General features: G+C 39.3%; 1 protein-coding gene across 2 annotated transcripts in view; it reads left to right on the forward strand.

The window, feature by feature from the left end:
• Positions 1-23594, forward strand: part of PHLDB2 (pleckstrin homology like domain family B member 2) — a 231668-nt gene that overhangs the window by 90460 nt on the left and 117614 nt on the right. The window contains exon 3 of one of the 2 annotated variants that reach the window (XM_045036916.1): positions 18382-18476. The exons of the other annotated variant lie outside the window; for it this stretch is intronic. Coding sequence (XP_044892851.1) covers positions 18413-18476 — 64 coding nt within the window. The 5' untranslated portion in view covers positions 18382-18412. The remainder of the gene's footprint in view (positions 1-18381; positions 18477-23594) is intronic. 2 annotated transcript variants of the gene reach the window in all.

Below are 23594 nucleotides of genomic sequence, written 5' to 3' on the forward strand. Positions count from 1 at the left end.
TTTAAGAGTTTCCAGTATTACATAGGTGAGAAAACAGGAATACCAAAAAGAAAAACGCTTGCTTAAGCCCACAAATTTCCATAATCTAGGTAATTGTCACAGACACAAATCAGTGTAGAACAATTCAGCAAACGAACAAAAGGCTGAGATTTTCTTTAAAGAGTTGCATCCAGCTTCCTAGCTCTGTGTCAATCAATATTCTTCTGTTTTGGTGATATATGAAGATTCTTACACCATCAAAAGGAGAGATCTGTAGGGAGAGATTAAGTTATTAGTTTCAAAAGATTCTCGTGTTTTTGAACTCTTAATAAAGCCAAGGGTACTGGGAAATGTTTGGAGTAAAGTAAGACAAATAGACATTTTCCATTGAAAGAACCCACTAAATCACACTTCTTTTTAAATAACCCTTTAAGCACTAAATTATTATTAAGGTTTTTCATTTAAATGTTCTCAATTTTTGGCTCACTTGAATCATTAGCCTATAAGGGAGCTGAAGAAAGGAAAGAAAGATTGAAATACAATCAATTAATTTCCCTTTGGTTGTCTTAAGAAGCTTAATTTAGGAAATAATTATCTGGAATAAAACTTGAATTATCTTTAAATTAATCTTTGTCATCCATTTCTAGTATGTTTGTTACAATTAATATTAATATAATATAAAATTAAATATTGGATTGTCTTGTCAAATAGTTTTTCAAATAAAGCCTCAAATATATAACAGTCAGAGTGCAGCCACTCTGGAGAATAGTATAGATGTTCCTCAAGAAACTGAAAATAGAACGACTCTATGGTCCAGCAATTGCATTATTAAGTATTTACCCAAAGGATTAAAAAAATACAGATTTGAAAGAATACATGTACCCCAATATTTATAGCAGCATTGTCAACAATAGCCAAACTATGGAGAGAGGCCAAATGTCCATCAATTGATGAATGGATAAAGAAGACACACACACACACACACACACACACACACACACACACACACACACTGGAATATTACTCAGTCTTCAAAAAGAATGAAACCTTGGCATTTGCAATGATGTGGATGGAGCTAGAATGTATTATGCTAAGAGAAGTCAATCAGACAAAGACAAATACCATATGATTTCACTCATATGTGGAATTTAAGAAACAAAACAGGTGAACATATGGGAAGGGAGGGTGAGAGAAGAGAGGGAAACAAACCACAAGAGACTCTTAATGATAGAGAACAAACTTTGGGTTGACAGAGGGAGGTGGGTGGGAGGAGGGCTAGATGGCTGATGGGTACTAAGGAGGGCACTTGTGATGAGCACTGGATGTTGTGTGTAAGTGATGAATCACTGAATTCTACTCCTGAAACCAATATTGCACTGTATGTTAACCAACTGAAATCCAAATTTTAAAAAAAGGAGAAAAAAGTATACCAATCAGATAATACTTTTTCAATATGGTATTTGCTGGAATTATCCAGTTATTCAAAAGGATAAACCTGGCACATTGGGGATAAATTTACCAACATGCTCCTTACTCATGTCTAGAAAGTGTAGTTTTCTGAGGTCTATGGATAATATTAAACACTTGTGCCATTTTTCCTTACTTTGCCCAAGCACTGAGGAATCTTGGCAGCCTAAACAAGAATTGGACCCTACATTTTCTCTCAAATAGGTAGAGTCAGAAACCAAGAAAACATGATAACACTAGAACAAGGAGGAAATCCTTAAAGCCTAACAGTGGTGCCATAATTTGGGCCCATTAGCCAAGGAAGGAAGCCAGGAACTCTGCCATCCCACATTCCTTTAGCAATTCTGCCCAGGGAGGTGTGGTCATATGGTGAGGAGGTGAGAGTAGGGGCAGGGCGTGAAGCTCCATGAATCAGAACCCTCTGGGAGAGGCAGCCTATCTCTGGCAGCAAACCAGGGCTACATATCTGTAATTTCTCAGTGTAGGATTGATTCCAGCTAGGACTTGCTGGGTGGCTTGGAATCACATTCATCAGTAATTCCTTCACTTGTAACAAGAACAAGTCCATTCACAGAGAATGACAAGTTGTTCATTATGGCACTTTGGGGTTTCTAGTTAAACCTACAATGTTTGGAATAAGTAATGCTAACACAAACGTTGAAGCATTCACAACCCTAGATAAACAAATCTCTATCTTATTTATGTAAACGAACATAAAGCAACTCAGTCATCTCTACCGTATTAACATGGATGGGAATACAAATCTAATCTAAAGATTTCCAAGAAATAAAACCAGTAAATTTAAAGTTCCAAAATGATTTGATTAACTTAACTGAATTAATTGGATGCTTTGACCTGTACAATGCCCTCCTTTGCTTTCTTTGTTCTGAAAGCAAATACTGAGGACCTCTGGATAATGATGCTAAGTTAGGCTTATATGATAGAGCAAACCTAATGAAATTAGTGGCTATTATCTTCCCTATGCTTAAAAGAAATTGTGCATAACACATGTTAGGTGCTTAGTCAGTAGTTGTTGAAAATTGAATGAATAATCTATAGCAAAAAACAGAAAAAAACAACAAAACCAGAGATCAGTTCTCCCAGCATATTTTAATTATATTTTATAGAATATTTATTTAAAGTTGACTGTAAAATTCATTCAGTATATATGTTTGATGGAAGATGAAGGCATCTTTATTTGACTATTAAAACCTAGCCAAGAAGTCATTAAATTGATTATGTACAAATAATGAGCAATATAGTTCATGATTTTAAAATACATCACAAATAAAATAAATCACTCTCTTTAGAGTGAATTTGAAGTTGACCCAAGGATCTGGATAAAGCTCTAGTGAGACGCTGTGTAAGAAAGCACTTGGTAAAGTGCTATGAAGCTTCTTATAAAGAACAGAGTCATCAGGGGGCGCCTGGGTGGCTCAGTCAGTTAAGCATCCGTGACAGCTTAGGTCATGATCTCATGGTTCATGAGTTCAAGCCCCACGTCCGGCTCTGTGCTGACAGTTGCCTCGGATTCTGTGTCTCCCTCTCTCTCTGCCCCTCCCCTGCTGTCATACTATCTCTGTCTCAAAAATAAATAAACACTTAAAAAAAGACAAAACAGATTCATCAGAATGGAAGATGAACTCAGGCTCTAGTTTAAGTACCAGGTCTGCTCCTTGCTGGCTGTGCACCCTTGGGAAAGTTATTTTAACCTTGTAAACTTTACTTTTCTCATGTGTAAAATGGAAAAAAAAATAATACTATCTATCTCATGCATTTTTAGTGACTATTAAGTGAGCTAGTACACAAAAGCATTTTAGCCTAGTGGCCCTTTATAACAAGAACTCAATTAGCATTGGCCATCATGATCTGCTTTTTCTTCATCATCATCATCATCATCATCATCATCAGAGGTGGGAATTCCTGACTGCTCATCCTACAAAATGTCAAGATTGCCAAGGGTAAAAAAAAAAAAAAAGGAAAAGGAAAACAAAAATAAGCAGAGATGCTACTAAATCACATTCGTATAATTTCATACCTGGTCTCTTCAGGCTTGTCTTCCTCAGATCAGTCCTCCAAGCTATCAAAGTGACCTATTCAGAACAGAAACCTGACCATATCACTCCTCTAATATCTAACACAGTTGTTTGGTACCTAGGAGGCAGTCCAGGGCCTCTGCTGTGGTGTCTGAGGAGGGTCTCTCAGAACTAAGCACCTGTTTGCCCCTTGAGCTCCAGTTCTGATCAGGCAGACCAGATCAGATCTAGCACATCAGGGAGATCTGGCTACCTCCTGGCCAAATCCTACTCCATTGTGTCTCAGTTAAGAAAACAAACAAAACTGAGCAACTCAACTCAGACTTCGTTACCTCCTGGGAAGCTATGTGCTCACCCACTTGTCAAATTGCTTTATAACAACACTACACTGTAAGCTCTGTATGGGTAGGGTCCCAGGGCTTACTATTATACTTGGCATTTTCTAAGGGCTCACTAACTATTTCCAAAACAATGGCAGGATGAATAAATGAGTGACTATGCATCAGATAACCAGATGCAAAGTGTATAGATGCATAGAATTTCCGGAGCCAAGTACCCTTGTAGGGCTTGAAGAGGACAAGAACATAACATTCTTTTCCCAATCAAGTTTGAAAACGATGGAAAGGTGGACACGGGAAAGTCTGGCAGGGGATAAAATGTCATCTTCGTTTACTGATAAAGCCATTAAAGAAGGGTGTGGCTTAGGTACACAACAACAGCAGACTTCTAAAACTCCACTCCATAATTAGACTTACCCACCGGTCACCACACAGCTCCCCATTAGAGGACTTGCCTCTGCACAACGTAGAATATGAAGAGGCAGACCAGAATGTGTAATTCTTAAGGTCAGCTGGTTTCCAACTACTATGCAGAGCCAGGTTATTTCCTGAACGCACCGCTGGGAGAGTTGCTCCTTCTCCTCCGAGTCAGTGAGTCAAGTAGGAGAGAGAGGCCTACAGGGTGACAGCAGCTCACATAACTTGGACTGGGAAATGTGGGACTGGTAAACATGGGGCTCTGCTCTGTTCCTGGACAGCCTCCTGGGCACTGATTGATTTATGTGCTGGCGATATTTTCCCACAAGTGATAGGAAAAGTGCATCACAAAGATACCCCTAAATTCACATCTGTCAGTAGATTATCTGCTGTCTTCCCTAATTCCTCTTTTTCAGTTGACCTGTGAACACAGATGGAATGACGTACTTAGATGAACTTCTTATCAAGATTTAAAAATTGTTTTGGCTTCTAAAAGATTATGACTCCTCTCTGACTCAATCATTTGAAATCTAGCAAATAGTCATTGAGACCCCACCAAGTGCCAAGTGCCACGGATATAAAGACGAATGCACCAGGGCGATCCTGTGGAATTTACAATCCAGTCAGCATCTACCGGGTCTCTTCTCTTAGGGAGAAAAAAGGGAGTTCAGTCATTTATGAGCTCAAAATGAACAGGGACAAATATTGGCAGGGTTTTTTTCTAATGTTCAAATGTTTTTCTGAGTGGTCAAATGACTGTTCACCCAGAATTTAAGACATTTCTCTTCTCCTATCACCAGCATTAATTAGAGCCAAGATATTCATGATAAAGATCATGGAAAGCCACTGGAGAGTCATTTATCTTCTCTCACTCTGTCCCTATTGCGCCATCTCACCAAGGCCTACAATCGGCAAAGAGAGGAACAGAGTGAAAGCATGTAGATGGTTTGTTCCTATTCATCACAACTGAAAAATAACTCATATGAGTGGGTGGATGCTTCTATCTCCCTGAATGAAGCTATCATACTTACTCCTTTCTTATCCTGGATTTCTGTGTCTTCCATTATTCTCTTGTTTAAAGAAAGAAAACACCTTGATGTCTTACATTCCTAAGAATCTCTATTTTATTTAACTAGATTCTGGAAGACTACCCACATTATTTCACTGGGCCTTAAACTTGCACTTTGGTCTGGTTTGTTTTTACCTCATTTTGTCTTTCTCATCACCAGACCAACAGAACCATTCAAAAGAAATGGGGATTAGGTATGATTCCAGTTCCTAACAGATTCAGATTCAGAGTCTATTCCCACCTACAACTTTTTCAAACCATCATGGAGCCAAACTGTCATGGAGAAATTGGTAATTTTGTTCCCCCCAGCGGTAGTAAAGGATGCACAGAAAGCTACTAAAGTTTGGCAGAGGCCTCCACATCCGAGCATTGTTCCTGGTTTCAGAAAAGAAGCTTCTCTTCTTCCTCTGGTTCCTGTACGCCTACTAGATAGCAGGAAGTAATGATTTTCACTTTGGAATAGCTTGGCAGGGTATACTGCGGGAGGACAAGCAGGGAAACCAAGTCTGGCATTTCTGTTCGGGAGAGAAAGAAACTGACGAAGTTAAAGCAATCTAAATTCTTTGCTTGAAATGCTGTATTTTTTCTATTAATTTACGAGGTAGCATATACATTCATAGCAGTGATTTAAAATATACACATATATTTTATACAAATACATACACACTTCTTAGGTAAGTATTAGTCACTTGTTTCTAAATGTCATGAGTAAAGAGAATAGCAAAAAACGTGAACACATCCCAGAGTCTAAGAATATCATTGTCAGCATGAAGGGCAGTGAGATTTTAAGCAACTCATATCCTCCCATGCCTTTCTTCTTGCTTTGTAAATAAAAAAGGAAAAGAAAAGAAAGGCATCATGACACGGTTTTTTGTTATCCCTATATCTGTTCAGAACCTACAGGAGACAGGATACATAAAAGGAAACTGACAACAGTAGAATTACAAATATTTGGGGGACTTCGGCTGAGAACTTTGCATATGCATTTCTAAAATTTCAAATATATTATTTAATACTTCTCCAAGGCAATGTGTATTATATATTGAACAGACTTTAAAGGAGGCTTTTCATGTATTAAAAAAATTCATTAGTGTGCTTTGAGGATAATATTCACTTAATAAAATACACAATGTTTCTTTTGCCCAAAGCATTTTGAAGCCATGAAGGGAAATGAGATCTTCCCAGGAGCTATGATAAGCACATTTCTAGGGTCAGTAGGCTAGAAGGCGCCTTTTTGCAAAAATTTTCTTAGAGTCATCAATTTAAATCCATCTGGAGAAGCAGTCAGTAATCCTGTAATAAAACCCTGGTTCTACAACATACCGCTATAATACCTTGTGTGGAATCCATTCTTATAATATGTTTACCCTACATTTAATACGTCCTAATAAATTGTATTGGTCAGGGCTAAATTTGAATAAATGCTGATTATTTTATATGAGAATGTGCAGGCAGGATATTTATTTCTGTTCATATATCTAGACAAATATACAGATAATATAGATGCTATGAATATAGATTTAAACATAGATATGAATATAGCTATAGATATATTCCAGGTTAAAAATGTAAATAAGTTCATGGTGGGGATAGATAAATTTATGAAGACGACTTTTACCTGTAGGAAGTTGTCCTACCTACCAACTTTCATATTAGGTTGGAAGGTCCAGAGTTAATTATTATGGAATCACATAAATGGCATGAGAAAAAACAGGTTTTTGGGTAAACAGGCTGTGTCAAAAAGAGTTATTCCCTCCAGTGCTGGGACAGGCAGAAGTCCCAGTCCCTCTCTTGTTCTCAGCTGCAAGCCCCACCTGATCGACCATATCTCCTGACTGGCCCTACCAGAACCATATTCTAGAAGGCCTGCCCATGCACACCTTCGACGCTGCCAACGATCACAACTCCAACCATGATTCGGCCCTTTATGCCAAAAACACATTAATCCACATTGAATCATCATCGATGCCCTGAACCTAATAGTCTTTTCAGAGTTTACTGTTTCCGTGAATGATACTCTTTGCTCGTAATGGTATCAGATTTGTGAACTTAAAATGTGTTTTTCATGTTTTGATTAAAGAAAAAAAAAGCAAGGAACAACAAAAAATCAAATTATACAAAGTTTTCAAAGTATCTATTTTAAGACCACGTCACTCCCACACCCTTCCAAAATTCCCAGTTTCCAGAGGAAAATAGCATTAATTTTAATGTTTTTTTCTTTCTGACACTCAGGCTTTTCTTCTGCTTTTAACAAAAATCAGATAGTATACATATATATAATATACATATATGTATATCTGTTTACAACATGCCCCTTTCACTTAAAGCTTATTCAGATCAGTTTATTCAGAGTTACTTCTTTCTCACATTATTCCGTTGTATAGACATACCATACTTAACCATTACCTGGCTGATGGTTATATTTAAGTACTTTTGCTGTCATTTCTTAATAAGGCATATTTTCAGAAGTGAGATTGCTGAATCATACATCGCCTATCCTATGTGAATAATTTTTAATAAATTCTGCCAAATTATTGGGATCCATTTTGGACTTCTTTTTCTTTATACTAATCTTCTCCTTTATAGGCTCCAACTCAAAATCTATAGAAACATCCTTGGTCATATCATCCTCCCATTTAATCCTGGCCTGACATTCTCCTGGCTACATTTTTTAGGTACTGTTTAGATACTAACATGCTTGGACACTGACCTCACTTCCTCACCGGTTTTTGCTTACCTGGTCTCCCATTCCATGCCTTGCAGCCATATTAATCTTCTCAAAAAGTTGCCTTATGCCTATCACATCTCTATAATCTTCCATGAGTCCCCATTACCTAAAAAAAAGAATCTTAACCGTGCATTCAAGATCCTTTGCAATCAGGCTTCAGTCTTTCTCGTTTTGTCCTTATCTCTCTTATTTAAAAATTAGAACTGTGGCATCTAGAACTTTGACTTAAAATTTAGTATAGCTGACAGCAAAATGTATGTTCTTACTATCACATCATGCTTCAATTCAATTCAATAAGTATTTATTTGGCATATACTCCATGCCACACACTCTATTAGGTGCTATAGAGGATTAACATTCAAAAAAAATAATGACGCACGATTGACATTTAATCCTGGTGCTTGCCTCCTTGGCAGCAACTGTGCTCTGCGCTATGTGACCTTGCCTCTGGCAACATATAGGAGGTTAAAACAAACGTAGGCACCTATCCTGCCTGTCTGTTGCTACCTAACAAGCCATCCCAAAACTCAACGGCTTAAAACAATGACAACACTCATGTGGCTCACACATCGGCAATTTATGTAAAGCTCAGAGGAGATAACTTGTTTCTGCTCTGCTCTGCTCAGCGTCAGCTATGGTAGCTTAAAGGCCAGGACTGCGAATCATCTGAAATCTTGTCCACCCACCAGTCTGGAGGTTGGTACTGGCTGTCGGCTGGGTCCTCGGTGGGGACCATAACCTGGGACACTTTCACATAGCAACTCTGTGAGGTCTTTCCCCTTCCTTGGTTTCCAAGCGTAAGCACCCCCAAAGGGCCAGGCAGGAGTTGTTTTGCCTGTTAGGATGTAGCCTCTGAAAGCACATAATATCACTTCCACTGCAGATACAAGCCCACCTAGACCCAAAGGGAGGAGGTATAGACCCCATCTCAGGAGGGACTGTCAATGTCACATTGCAAGAAGGTGTCACGTTGCATGTTTGGTGGTGTCGCCATCCTTAGAATACAATCTGACACACCACCTATAGATGCGCCTGTGACCTGTCATGGGAAAATAATTCAGGAAAACCAAACTCCCTTTCAAGTAAATATAGCTTGAGAACAATTTAGACAATGAATATAGCTGCTGGAGATTAATCTGGAAGAACATAACAAAGAAAGAAGAGGAGGGCATGATGAAGCATGTGTTCACTGAAGTTATGGGGCCATAGAAACCGAGAGTAAGAACCCAGGTTCTGTTCATTTTTATACATACATATCCCTACCAGGGCATAGTACCAAACACGTAACAGATGCTCAGATATGCCGTAGGAAGAAATACGTGAATGACTAGAAAGGGAGAACACAAAAGGAGGGGTAAATTTGGAGGGGGAAAGATGAGATTCTATTAGAATTATATTGACTTTGAGGTTCCAGTGATAGCTCCCCACTGAGATGTCTGGCAAGCAGTTAGTGAGTGGGTCTGTGGCCCAGAAGAGAGAACAAGAGTTGGGGGAAGGGTTTAGTAAGGCGTGGACAAGGTGAAGCTTCGACTAGATGAGACTGCCAAGAAGGAGCGTGGAGAAGCAGAGGAAGTAGAGGAAGAGCAATGACTAATGCTCAAACAAAATAAGACTGGTTAATACTATCAACTCAGAGTCCGAACACCTGGATTCAATGTCTGTAATACCTGATTCAACACTTAGTAACTGTGTGTTTTCTTTGGTTTAGCTACTTAATCTCTCTTTACATCGATATCCTGTCATAACATTGTTATAATAATAAAACCTACTCCATAGGGCTATGGATTAATGATATAGGGCCTGAAAAGTACTTTGAACAGAGCCTAGCATTCAGGAAGTAATCAATGCATACCAATTCTATAACTACTTTTATTTTTTTTAACATCTAAGGTTTAGGAAAGAACAGAGGACGAGACAGAGACTAGTATTGAGAATGAAGGCCCTATGAAACCTTGTGTAATAGTCCTGATAAGTGGCTGCAAGTTGTATGCATTACTGAGTTAACAAACATCAGAGGTGCTGATTTTGTTAATAAAAAAGGGGGTGACACAGTGAGTTGTATTTTCTCTCCAAACATTTCATAAAGCTTATGCTTTTTGGGATGGTATAGTAATGTGCTGTGTAAAAAAAAAAAAAAAAAAAAAAAAGTGTGTTCTATAGTCAAATAAGTTTGAGAAATGTTGCAGTAAACAAAATTAAGTAGATGTTTCCTTAAATGCATATGCTAATATGAGCCACAGTGTGCTAAGAAGGGGCTAGGGAGAGTATTATTTCCCAGACTCTTGTAAGTTTTTTTAGGGATCATTCTGCAAAACGTGTGTGTAAAACACAACTTCTCAATGCTAGTCAAGGAAGAATCTCTTGAGAAATTTCTTTAAAAAATACGTATTACTGGATTTATTCCACAGATTGTGATTCAAAAGTCTGGACTGGTATTAAGGAATCTGTATTTTTTAATCTTCCCTGGTGTGGCCTTGTCTCTAGGCAACCAGAAAGTGGAATTTTGCCCCTCCCATAATCCATCTCTTTCCAACCTTTTCTGAGATAATACGGCTCCTACAAAGAACGGTAGGGGGAAAAAAAAAAAAAGGTGTGTGTGGTGGGGTGTTATTCTGCCACCAAGGAGATAAGAAAATAGAACATCAACATTCAAGAATACTTCCGCTGAGTTAGCCTCAAGAAGCATGGATCCCAGGCACTAAAAGAAATCTAGAATTTGCCACAAAAACCTGGCAACTCTCCATGTGATCATTCACACTGGCTCCAGAAACCTGTCTGGACTCCAGAAATAAGGTGCTCTGTCTCTCCCCCACTCATTCTCTCTCTCTCTCTCTCTCTCTCTCTCTCTCTCTCTCTCTCTCAAAATGAATAAACATTAAAAAGAAAAAAAACAGAAATAAGGAAATCCAATAATGAATCTGGGTAGGTTAATGAGCACAAAGATTCATCAAACACACATAGCATGATGGTTACCTATGTATCTGTTATACTTTTAAAAGCCTTCAGATAATTGAATGAAAGCTAATGATATGATACCAGAAAAAATATAATTATGGAAAAGTAGTTGTAGGCTCTACATGTAAAGAAATTTGAACTATCATTCCATGAAATTAGTGGTAACCGAACAGATTTCCAAAAATTCCCAACAGAACTTTGAAGCAAATTCAGACTAGAATTTTTTTTTTTTTTAGCTTGCTTAGAACCCATATTTAACACAATGGGGACAGTTGTATTCTTTGTGTGCTTGTATAAAATTTAATCTAAGAACAGGCTCCTTACCTGAGATTTACTTGGAGATCAGACCTGAGAATATACAACCTAAGAGACGTTGTCTTAGAACCATTTGGAAAGAAGACATTTTTTTCCCGTGAATATTCTATCTAGGAAGAATTCAGCAAAGAGTGAATGATTTAACATATTTCCACATTCATATTCTATTTCAAAACTTTTATAGTAAAAATAAGAGAAGATAAAAGGCATGGCATCATTTCCAAGCTTCTCTCTACACATTCAAGCAATTAATTATTCATTTTCTATGTCTGGCAGGATGAGTTTGGGCTGTGGTCAGTCTTGGCCTTTTCTGATACCCCTGGTGTAGAGGGGCGGGAGTGAGGGTAAATTAAGAAAGGCCACCCATGCTACACTTTTACAGGGTGGAAAAAAGACTAAAGAGATACAACCACTAAGTGCAGTACATGATCCTAGATTAGCTCCTATAAAGGATATTGTTGGGGGTGCCTGGGTGGCTCAATCGGTTAAGCATCTGACTCCAGCTCAGGTCATGATCTCACAGTTTATGAGCTCAAGCCCTGCTTCTCTCTCTCTGCTCCTCATGAGATTCTCTCTCTCTGCGCCCTCACTCACTTGCGCCCCCTCTGTCTCTCAGAAAAAAAAAAAAAAGATACTGTTGGGACAATTACTTAAACTTAAAAGAAGTTAGTGAATTCAATGGTAGTGTCAATGATGATTTCCTGATTTTGACCCTTATATTGTGAGTTTCTGGAGAATATCCTTGTTTGATGAATTACGTCACTAAACTATTCAGTAATGACGGGCACCATATTAAAAACTTACTTCCAAATGGTTCCAGGAAAAATATTTGTTGTGTTATTCTTGCAACTTTTTAAAAAAATTTATTTTATTTTATTACTTTATAAAATTTCATTTAAATCCAAGTTAGTTAACATATAGTGTAAAAATAGTTTCAGGAATAGAATGTAGTGATTCATCGCTTACATATGACACCCAGTGCTCATCCCAACAAGTCCCCTCCTTAATGCGCATCACCCATTTAGCCCATCCCCCCACCCCACACCCCTCCAGCAACCCCTCAGTTTGTTCTCTATATTTAAGAGAATGGTTTGCCTCCCTCTCTCTTTTTATCTTATTTTTCCTTCCTTTCCCTTACATTCATCTGTTTTGTTTCTTAAATTCCACATAAGAGTGAAATCATCTGATATTTATCTTTCTCTGACTGACTTCTTTTAGCATAATACATTCTAGTTCCATCCACATTGTTGCAAATGGCAACACTTTTTGATCACTGAGTAATATTCCATTGCGTGTATGTATATATATATATACATACATATACATACATACATATACATACGTATATATGTATATATATACATACATACATATATATGTATACATACATATATATGTATATATACATATATATGTATGTATACATATATATGTATATATATATACATACATATACATATATATGTGTATATATATATATATATATATATACACACCACATCTTCTTTATCTATTGTCAGTTGATGGACATTTGGGCTCTTTCCGTACTTTGGCTATTGTTGATAGTGCTGCTATAAACATTGGGGTGCGTGTGCCCCTTCAAATCAGCACTTTTGTATCCTCTGGATAAATACCTAGTAGTGCAATTGTTGGGTTGTAGGGGAGTTCTATTTTTAATTTTTTGAGGAACTTCCATACTGTTCCAGAGTAGTTGCACCAGTTTGCATTCCCGTTTTGCAGCTTTTCTGAAGGTTGAAGTTATTCTAACTATAACAAAACTAAAATTGGCCCTAGTAAATTAGCATTTATTTTATTGTTTGTGTTAGTTTATTGTTGATTTCCTCAGGTTCTCTGAGTAAGCTGTCATATCATTGGAAAACAGTTTTAGCTCTTTTCCAATTCCTGTGTCTCTTACTGTTCTGCCCTTTTACATTGTATTGGCTAATGCCTCTAGAACAATATTCAACAGTAGTAGAGATGGTAAGCATTCTTGACTCTTTCCTAATCTTAGTGGAACTATCTCTAGTATTTCTCATTAAGCACAATGCTGATTTTAGGACCAAGGTATTCTGTTTAGGAAATACGCATCGATTCTTAGTTTCTTGAGTGTTTTTATCAGGAATCTTTTGTCAAAAGCTTTTTTTTTTCCTATAGGGGATAATCACATAATTATTCCACTTACATCTACTGATGTGGAATTTTATATTACTAGATTTCTTAATTCCCAATCATCCTTGCATTCCTGAAATAAATCCCACTTGATCATGGTATATTTTCTTAATGTGGTGTTGGATTTTGTTTTCTAATATTTAATCAGTATTTTTGCATTGATATTGGATGATTGCTTCTGCATATATCTAGATATTTATAATCATGTTTCTCCTTACTGCTTCTAGGAGAGCAATCTCCATGAAAAGGAGCTTGGTGACAACAGAAAGGGTGTGGGAGGTGGGGTAATGGAGAGATGGAGAGACTTCAGAGTCACCTGCTTTTGAAGGTTGCTGGTCCCCTCTGCAAACTGACTTGGTGACCTTGGAAAAGTTATTCCTTCTCTTCTTCCTTTTATTTTCTCATCCGTCACATAGGAGAACCCACCATAAGAAGTTAGGTGATGACGAAATGTTGTCTATAAAAACTTCAGTACGATGTCTGGCACAACGGAAGCACACATAAGCATTGGGATATTTTATTACAAATAAATATTTTTCCTCTGCTGATCCTCACATTATTTTTAAAAAAGTGGTATTGGTGAACAGATGCCATATTTCCTCAGGAGGTACTTAGTGTCTCAGTTTAAATGGTCCCCAGAATTTTGCTAGGATTACTGAGCACAGAGGAGATTAAGCAGACCAGTTTCGGTGAACCAGGTGTGTATTTTGTCTCTGCTTTTACAGTTCCCCCTTTCTGCTCTGGAGGTCTGTATGTGAGTAATAAGCACTTGATGAGTGCCAAGTGGGGACAGGAGGGAGGACAGTGAAAGGAATGGAGAAAGAAGATAAAATTTCTTGAACCCCTACTCCACTGCAAAGGCCATTGTAAGTATATGTGCAGTTAAATAGGTGAGGAAGGCTGAAAGGTAGCATCAAGACCTCAAAACCTGAGAGGAACCATCCTGAGAAGCAACTTGGTAGGAGCATCGCTTCTCTAAGAGTTAAGATTAGCCTCTGTTCTTTTCTTCTCATTCACAATTTCTCTGGATAGAGGAGAATGAAGAGACACATTCTCTCTGGGTGGAGCTCTTGGCTACTTTATCTCTTAATCAGTGTCCTGAACAGCAGGAAATCGCTCTGTACGAGGTAGCAGTCCTGCGTCTAAGGCCCCTGGGTGCGAAGGAGGTAAAGAGAGTGCTAATTTATTGAGGTATGTATTCTGTAACTCTTTATTAGTGTTGCATTTATTTTACAACCCTTACTTGGGATGGCAGAAACGAAGACACTCTGAACTACTCTAAGGTTGGTAGAGTGCTCCCATAAAATGTCGTGGCTGGGCCAGCGAAAAGAGGCTGGCCTAAAGACATTGGCATTTGTGCTAAACCCAGAAAGTTGAAGCTAAATGGGACAGCAAAATTTGTGGGAAGTAGCGTAGTGCAGGTATTTAAGAAACAGGCTCCTCCTGTTGGGATGAGCACTGGGTGTTGTGTGGAAACCAATATGACAAGAAATTTCATATAACAAAAAAAAAAAAAAATAGGCTCCAGGTGGACACAGACACAGGTCTATATATCTTGTCTCTGTCTCTTTCTTGTTATTAACCTTGAACAAGTTCCTTACATTTTCTGAACTTTATTGTCTGCGCAATAAGGAAAAAGTACCTAACATACATGTGTTTGTGGCAAAGATTAAAGGAGATAATGTAGGTAAAACACTTAGCACCGTGCCCAGCTTGTGAATCCTCAAACATAATGGCTATTATTATCATTATTATCTGGTCTTCAACAGTGTTCTTTCATCCATGCTTCTGTCTATAGTCTTTTCCTTAGACCTCAAGCTTCATTTAAAAAAAAAATTTTTTTTAACATTTATTTATTTTTGAGACAGAGACAGAGCATGAATGGGGGAGGGTCAGAGAGAGGGAGACACAGAATCTGAAACAGGTTCCAGGCTCTGAGCTGTCAACACAGAGCCCGATGCGGGGCTCGAACCCATGGACCACGAGATCATGACCTGAACCGAAGTCAGCCGCTTAACTGACTGAGCCACCCAGGCGCCCCAAGCTTCATTTTTGAAAACAACTTACTGAGATGTAATTCCCATACCAGAGTATACATCCATTTGAAGTACAGATACCAATGGTTTTTAATGTATCTGCAGAATTTTCCACAACCCAATTTTAGAACATCTCCATCAACCCCAGAAGGAAACCCCATACCCATTAGCGGTCATATCCTATCGCTCCTCCACCTCTCCCCCACGCCCAGCTCTAGGCAACTGCCAATCTACTTTTCGTCTATATAGACTTGTTTCTTCGGGACACTTTATATAAATAGAATCATATAAGATGTGATGTGACTTGCTTTTCTCACTTAGCATAATATTTTCAAGGGTTGTCTACATTGGAGCATCCTTTCCTTTTTGCTGCCAAATAATATCCCATTACACAGATATACCACATTTTCTTTATCCATTCACCCATTGAAGGACATAGGGTTGTTTCCGCTTTTTGGCTCTTAGGAAAAAGGAAGATATGAACATTAGTATTCAAGTTATATGTGAATGTACGTTTTCATTTCTTTTGGGTATATACCTATGAGTGGAACCCTGGATCCTGTGGTAAGTCTATGGTTAACCGTTTGAGGAATCACCACATTGTTTTCCAAAGTGGCAATTTCCATTCCCCCAAGCCCTTACAAGTATCCTCTCCAACAACTTGTTTTCTGTCTCTTTCATCATAGACACCCCAGGGGGTATGAAACGATATCACATTGTGGTATTAATGTGATTTTCCCTGAGGATTAATGATGTTCAGCATCTTTTCACCTGCTTATTGGCATTTGTATATATTCAAATCCTGAATTTTGAGAGTCATTTCATATTCCAGATACAGGTCCCTTATCAGATGTATGATTTGCAAATATTTTCTCCCATTCTGTGGGTTGTCTTTTCCCTTTCTTGAGGGTATTACTTGTGGCACAAATGCTTTTCAAGCTTCTTTTTAATACAACTTATGGAAGACTATATTTCTGCATTTATCTCCTACAAAATGTTCAAGCTGGTGGACTTTCTTTTTTTTTTTAAGTTTTTAACAAAATTATTTTTCAAAGTTTATTACTGAGAGACAGAGAGAGACAGACCTTGAGCAGGGGAGGGGCAGAGAGAGGGAGACACAGAATCGGAATCAGGCTCCAGGCTCCGAGTTGTCAGCACAGAGCCCCATGTGGGGCTCGAACTCACGAACTGCGGGATCATGACCTGAGCCAAAGTCGGACGCTCAACCAACTGAGCCACCCAGGCACCCCAAAGCTGGTGGACTTTCAATGGGAGAGTTGACCTTGTCCTTCACTGACAACCATGAGGCACTCAACCTGTAAAAATCCACTACTCTTACTGCTTCCTGACACACAGTCATTGATCCATGTAGGCATCTATCCTCATCACCTTTCCCCTATGTAGTCTTTTGAAAGGAGGAGCACTTCTAGCCAAGGCCAAACCTCCATCTGGGCTCTTGACCCAATTCTCACCCTTTCTCCTATGACCCCGATCCATCACTTAATTCTTCTCTTCTAGATCTTCACCATTTCCCTCTCTGTCTTCCCTCAGCTTCTGAACCAGCTTAGCTTGCTCCCTCCTGTTTTGAGAAAAAGCAAAACCTCTCATGACCTGACCCTTCCAATTTCCAACTCCAACCATGATCTCTACCTCACACTTTATTGGGATGCTCTGCTGACATATTCCAAATCAACATATCCAAAATTGAATTCCCTTCCTTGCTTTCCATCTGTTCCACTTCCTGTATTTCCATTCTTGGATAATGGCACATTATCTATCAGCTACCAAATCACACCAGACTCTCCCCTTACCCACCTGCCAGTACCAGCAAATTATCTTGAGTTATCTTGGGCTGATGAGTTATCTATCTCTATCTCTGTCCTTGTGCCTATGCCTATTTCTGTATCTACAAATATATCACAGTTTGAACCTTATTATCTTAGACAAATGCTCTACTTTATTTTCTTAACATGTCTCCCTGGAAATATTGTATAGACCTCTAACTGTCTTTCTGCTTCTAATTCTACCACCATTAAAATCCATCCTCCTTAATAGATTAAGAACAATTTAAACAAAACCTGATACTTTTTTTGGCATCTGAATGGTCGATGAGGATTGTTACCTTAAAAGGTAGCATGCATTACTGGTTGTGTGATTTTGATAACTCTTTTCTTCTTCCTGAGCCTTAGGTCTCTCATCTGTAAAATGGGAATGGTAATACTTAGTCTTAGAGTCATTTCGAAAATTAGATGAGGAATATTTGGCATAGTAGATGCACAACAGATGAGATCACTCATATGGCCGTGGGACCACATCATCTCCTGGGGCATCCCTGAGTCTGCAGAGAAATCTAGACACATACGAGAGCTGAGAAAGGCCTGACTTAGTCAGGAGCTTTTTGGAAAGCTCTTAAGAACAAAGATACTGGCTTCCTTTTCTATAATATGAGATTTTATAAAAAGTAAAAGAAATAATAAAGACAAAGGACCTAACAGTATGACTGACAGAGCATGGGATGAAAAATATAATATAAAGTAACATCAAACCACAGGTCGAAACAACAATGTTGAGAAACTGGTTCTTCTGTCCAAGTATTGACCCTTACTTGTTTGCTGGCATCTGTTTTTTTTTTTTTTGTATTTGTTTTTGTTTTTTAATATGTAACAATTCTACTTTTGTTGGTAGTGGTTAGTGGCGATGGTGTTGAAATTTGTCATTCTAAAGGATAGTCAGCAGTGGGATTATAGGATGATCCAAGATGTCTGTTTTTCAAATTCAACAGCAGTTAGTGTTCCCCGAGTGTTAGCTCTGTTGACCTTCAGTTCTCCAAGGTCACCTTGGCTTCCCAGTCATGGTACTTTTCTATTCTCAGTTTCTCCTTTGAGATTTAGAAGAAGATCCTGATGGAGGAGGATTATACCCAGAGAGAGGAGCCCAAGCAAGAGGGAACTGGTGACGTGCGAATCGGTAAGAAGTCTCAGTGTGCACTTTATTCTCAGAGATTTTCAGTAAATATTTACCAGTACCTATTCTCTGTCATACCTACTGGGAATGATCTGGCATTTTTTAGTGTAAATGCAGAAGTCCAGCAAGCACCAGAAAAAATAGCCGGAGGCTGGCCATCCTTGCCTAGAGCTTTGATCATGTGCTCGCTTACCTCACTGAAGACATGTTGAGGTTTGTTTAGACCAGAGGTTGAAGACAAGCAGTCCAGAGCGGCTGGTGTGGAGACGTCTTTTTCAGTGACTCATCAGTCATTCAAAAATCAAAGCACACACAAAAAAGGGTGAAATGGGACCACAGAGAAAGGCACCCCATTTCTAGGCTCTCTTGAAGAGCAGTTGATTTTGCGCCTCCTTCCAGGAGGGCTGAGGCCCCACCCTGCTGTTCTACCCTCCAGCACTGATATTGCTTGTGTTGAAATCTTTGTAACATGTTTCCATGTTTCCCTGCATTCAAAAACAGAATGAGTGGACTCATAAAATGTATATTTTCCTCATTATTTTTTATTGTGCCTCAGATGATCAAGTCACCGGGGGGCAAGGGAGGGGCTGTTCAGGGATGTGCTGGAGACCAGGTTAACTCACTAGTATTTCCCTGACACGAGCTGATTATCTCTGCACTGCAAAGTCCTCTTCTACTGGGGGGGAGGGGGGTGATTTCATGCTAGACTTAACTTTTCATTTATCCATCTGCTAAGTTCTAGACATAGGAGGAGTTAAAATAGAAAGCTCCTGTATTAGTATAGGTTCTCCAGAGAAACACAATCTCTGTATAAGGGGGGATGGGTGCTGAGCTGAGCTGAGCTGAGAGAGAGAGAGAGAGACTGATTGATGGATTGATTGATATTACACAATTGTCTCCTGTGGTTGTGGAGCCTACCAGTCTGAGGGCTGTGGAGCATGACCAGTCTGAGGGCTGGTCATGAGCTGGAAATTCAGGCAGCGTTTCTGTGTTGCAGTCTTCAGGAGATTTCCTTCTTCTTTGGGAAACCTCAGTCTTTCCCTTTAAGTTCTCCACTGTTGGATGAGGCCTGATCATGTTAGGGAGGGCAATTTGCTTTATTCAAAGTCTACCGACTCAAATGTTAATCATATCTGTGGGAGCCTGGGTGGCTCAGTTGGTTAAGCACCCAATTCTCCATCACAGCTCGGGTCTTAATCTCAGACTTCTGTGTTCAAGCTTCGTGTTGGGCTCCATGCTGGACATGAAGCGTACTTAAAAAAAATTTTTTTTAACGTTAATCATATCTAACGAAAAAAATTTTCATAGCGACATTAGAATGGCACTTGACCAAACAACTGGGCACCATAGCTTAGCTAAGTTGGCACAAAATTAACCATCACTGCCTTCTTACTTTACCAAGGCCAGAGATAAAGTTGGGAAAAGCTTTTTGGGGAGCGTGTTTCCTGAACTATCCCTGCTTATTAAGAAAGAAGTGAATGAATATGACACATGCGAAAAGCCACAAGTAGTGTATTATGATCAAAACTGCCCCTTCCTGCAGGGAGAAGAGGGAGGAAATGTTAAGCTACCAGGTGGGAAAATAACCTGAACTAACCAAATGGCTTATTTTTTGTTTATTTGTTTAAAGCTAAGCTGAAGATTCTGGGTTTATTTTACCCTAAATGCTTGATGGAGTCACTGAAGAATTCTTAAGCATTGAAGTGATAAGATTAGATTTTCAGTATTCAAGACCAATTCATATAGTTATTCAACAAATATTTCATTTTTTGCTTTTTTAAAAAAATGTTTATTTTTGAGAGTGGGCGTAAACGGGGGATAGAGGATCCGAAGCGGACTGACAGCAGCAAGCCAGATGTGGCGCTCCAACTCCCAAACCAAAACTATGCAGCATAACCTGAGCTGAAGTCGGGAGCTCAACTGACTGAGCCACCCAGGGACCCCTCATCAAATATTTGACAGTGTTGATCATGCCTGAAGTACTGTGGGAGGCACTGGGCATATGATGGTGACACACATAGAGGGTCCTTGACTTCAAAGCTTAGATTTTAGTGGGGAGATGAGAAAAGAAAAGGAAAATTAAATAATTATGAATTTTAGTTAGTGCTATTGAGACAAGAGCCTTGGTTTAGAAGCTTACAGTTCCGATGTCTGTCTACTCCTGTTCCACTAGACCATCACATTCCTGCCCATAAGTGCCAACTTCAAACGCAGAATAATCACTCAGCAACTGCCATTTAACCCCATCCCTTCTCCCACTCAAACACACAGGGTCTTAGATTTGATACTTCCTGACTCTCTCCCCAAAATGTGGATCTTAGCTGTCCCTTTAGACTCTTCCATTTTCCATTGCCTTGGGCGAGGCTTGCCAGCCACACACCCATTGTCCCTCTAGCTCCAAGTCTAATGAAACTATATTTCCCCTGGGCCCTGGGCTTGCTCCTGGCCTCCTCTGGGAGTGAAGTTAAGAATACCAGGTGATCAATGAAGGCAAAGGGGATGGAGAAAAGAGTACTATTTAAGATATTTAAGGGGCGCCTGGGTAGTGCAGTAGGTTAAGCGTCCGACTTCAGCCAGGTCACGATCTCGTGGTCCGTGAGTTTGAGCCCCGCGTCGGGCTCTGGGCTGATGGCTCAGAGCCTGGAGCCTGTTTCCGATTCTGTGTCTCCCTCTCTCTCTGCTCCTCCCCCGTTCATGCTCTGTCTCTCTCTGTCCCAAAAATAAATAAACGTTGAAAAAAAAAATTTTAAGATATTTAAGAGGTAAAAATGGTATGGTTTGGCAATGGATTGGTAATAGGGGTTGGTGAACACGAGAGACTGAAAAAGTTTTCCAGACTGGCAGGATTGGATAACTGAATTAAGGGGGTGACTTTTATTTAATTATAGACTCTAACAAAGAAGGAGGGTTGAGGGATGCACACGGGATAAGGACAGGATGATTTGGGCATGCTGGGTCTGCTGTGCCCAAGGGACTCCCTGTACAGTATGTGATGACCACCTTCCTTCCTGTGCACCCCTCAACCCTCCTCTTCCTTGTTCTAAGGATTGTGACAGTTAGAATGGAAAACAAGGAGTTGATATTTCCAGCAAGAGCAAAGCATTCAACTATTTACGAAGTCCTAGAGAATTTAACATGAAGTGCTAATAGCCCATGAGAGATGAAACTTCCTTTTGAGAACTAATTATCAGTGAGTTATTTATTAGCGGTAATGTTGCTCTCCATCCATATGGCTCCTTCAAAATTGACTGTGTAAGGAATTTTCCACCTGGATAGTCACTTTGATGAACTTCAGGAGCCAGATGGGATGAGAGACAAAATTAGCGTGTGCAATAGGAAAACAATAAACCACATTAGGGCTTGTCTTAATTACATTGCCTATTGATGTTAACAGACGAGAGGAATCGAGAACGCTTAGGTGATTTCTCCCCACCAGCACTCCTGCTGTTGGAGATCCTCAGACTTTATCTGGGCTTTTGTTGAAGAGGAGAGCAGGGGATAGGAGGAGAAAAATGCCCCCCTTTAAATGTATCCATATTTGCCTTCTTGACTAGCAAATTCATCTCAATGTATGTAACTTTTCTCTTGTACTTTGTTGGGCTGATAAGCCTTTTACAGAGCTAACTTTAATATTAATATTAAAGGTATAGTACATTCATCCACCCATGTTTACATACTGGAGTCCCCAAGTCAGTCTTATAAATACAATACCAGTACGTCAAGAATCAGCCTCTTGAAATGAACAATAAGAGAAGGACCTTTTAAATAGAGTTTCTTTTTGTTCCTGTTTGAGAAACAGTAAATACATTTCGATCATCTTCTTTTGGCATAATTGTAACTCATAAAAACTTGGTTCTTGACAATAGCCAGAAACTCAAATGAGTCTAAAAGAACTGTGCTAGCTACAACCATCACCGTCTGTATCTCAGAAATCAGAGCTTCAAACAACCATTTATAACTTACTGAATACTGACACTAAATCTCTAATCAGAGCTGGGTTCTATACATAAATGTTTTTATTAGCTGTCTTAACAACTCCCCCAAGAGAAACAATGCAATTATCCCCATAATGTGAAACATTATAAAAAGTAAGTGGCCCCAAGCCCCTGGTGACACAACCAGTTCATTGGAATTTCCAGTCCAACACTTGGCCCAAAAGCTAACAGGTACCTGTTTCGTGCTTATTTTCTATGAGAATCTTAAGATCTGTAACTACGGGATCATCATAACGTGAAAAAAAGAATGGCAGTTAGGAGTGGGCAGAGGGAGTCAGTGTTTTAAGTGGGCCCTTAATGATTAGTCAACTGAGCAGCCTTGACTTGGATTGACAGCTTTGTTTAACATATTAGGAAACAGAATCCTATTGCTTTATTGGAGTCTTTAAACCCTGTGGCTGGAGCTCATCTCTCTCTTTCATCCTAGCCCCATATAATCAGTTTCTACTTCCTACACAGCCGCCGGCTCTTCCTGTATTTGTCCGGTGAGAAGGAGCCAGTGCAAGTTTAGAGCAAGGAAATGACCTAATTAAAACGGCATTCGACATGAAATCTAAAATTCAAAGACCTATTCTTCCCCTCCCCAAATCTGGCCCCAACTCCCTCGTCTTATCTCTCATGCCTCCATCCATGTCCCATGGGCTCAGGCAGCCAGTGTTACTCACCACTTCCCTAATCAGCCTTGGCTTTACCGTCTCCTTGCTTTCTTAATGCTCTCTCTTCTGTCTAAAAGGTCCCTTTTTTCCATAGGAAGGTTACATACAAGTAGCTTTCTTGATAGATTCATTGGGCAGAGATATCCCCTTCTCTGAACTTATTTGCTTTACTTTTTTACAGTATGTTTTATAGTACATTACCACATTACAGTTATATGCTAGGCAGTAAATTCCTTATATAGAGACACATAACAGATGTCTTATTTTGTCTCCATCTTCCACTCCTCTGGGCACATTGTGTGGAACAGAGTAGATGCTTAATAAATTTGCCTTTGTGTTTAGCATTCCTCATGTTCTGAATCCTGGCTCCTGCTTTGAGTTGTCAGAAGTCTCTAGAACAGTGAGGTCTGTATATATCTGACACGTCAATTCAAACACGTATCCCTGTCTAACGTGGCTCCATAGAATTG

This window comes from Felis catus, chromosome C2 (genome assembly GCF_018350175.1).
Source record: "Felis catus isolate Fca126 chromosome C2, F.catus_Fca126_mat1.0, whole genome shotgun sequence".
Classification (NCBI taxonomy): domain Eukaryota; kingdom Metazoa; phylum Chordata; class Mammalia; order Carnivora; family Felidae; genus Felis; species Felis catus.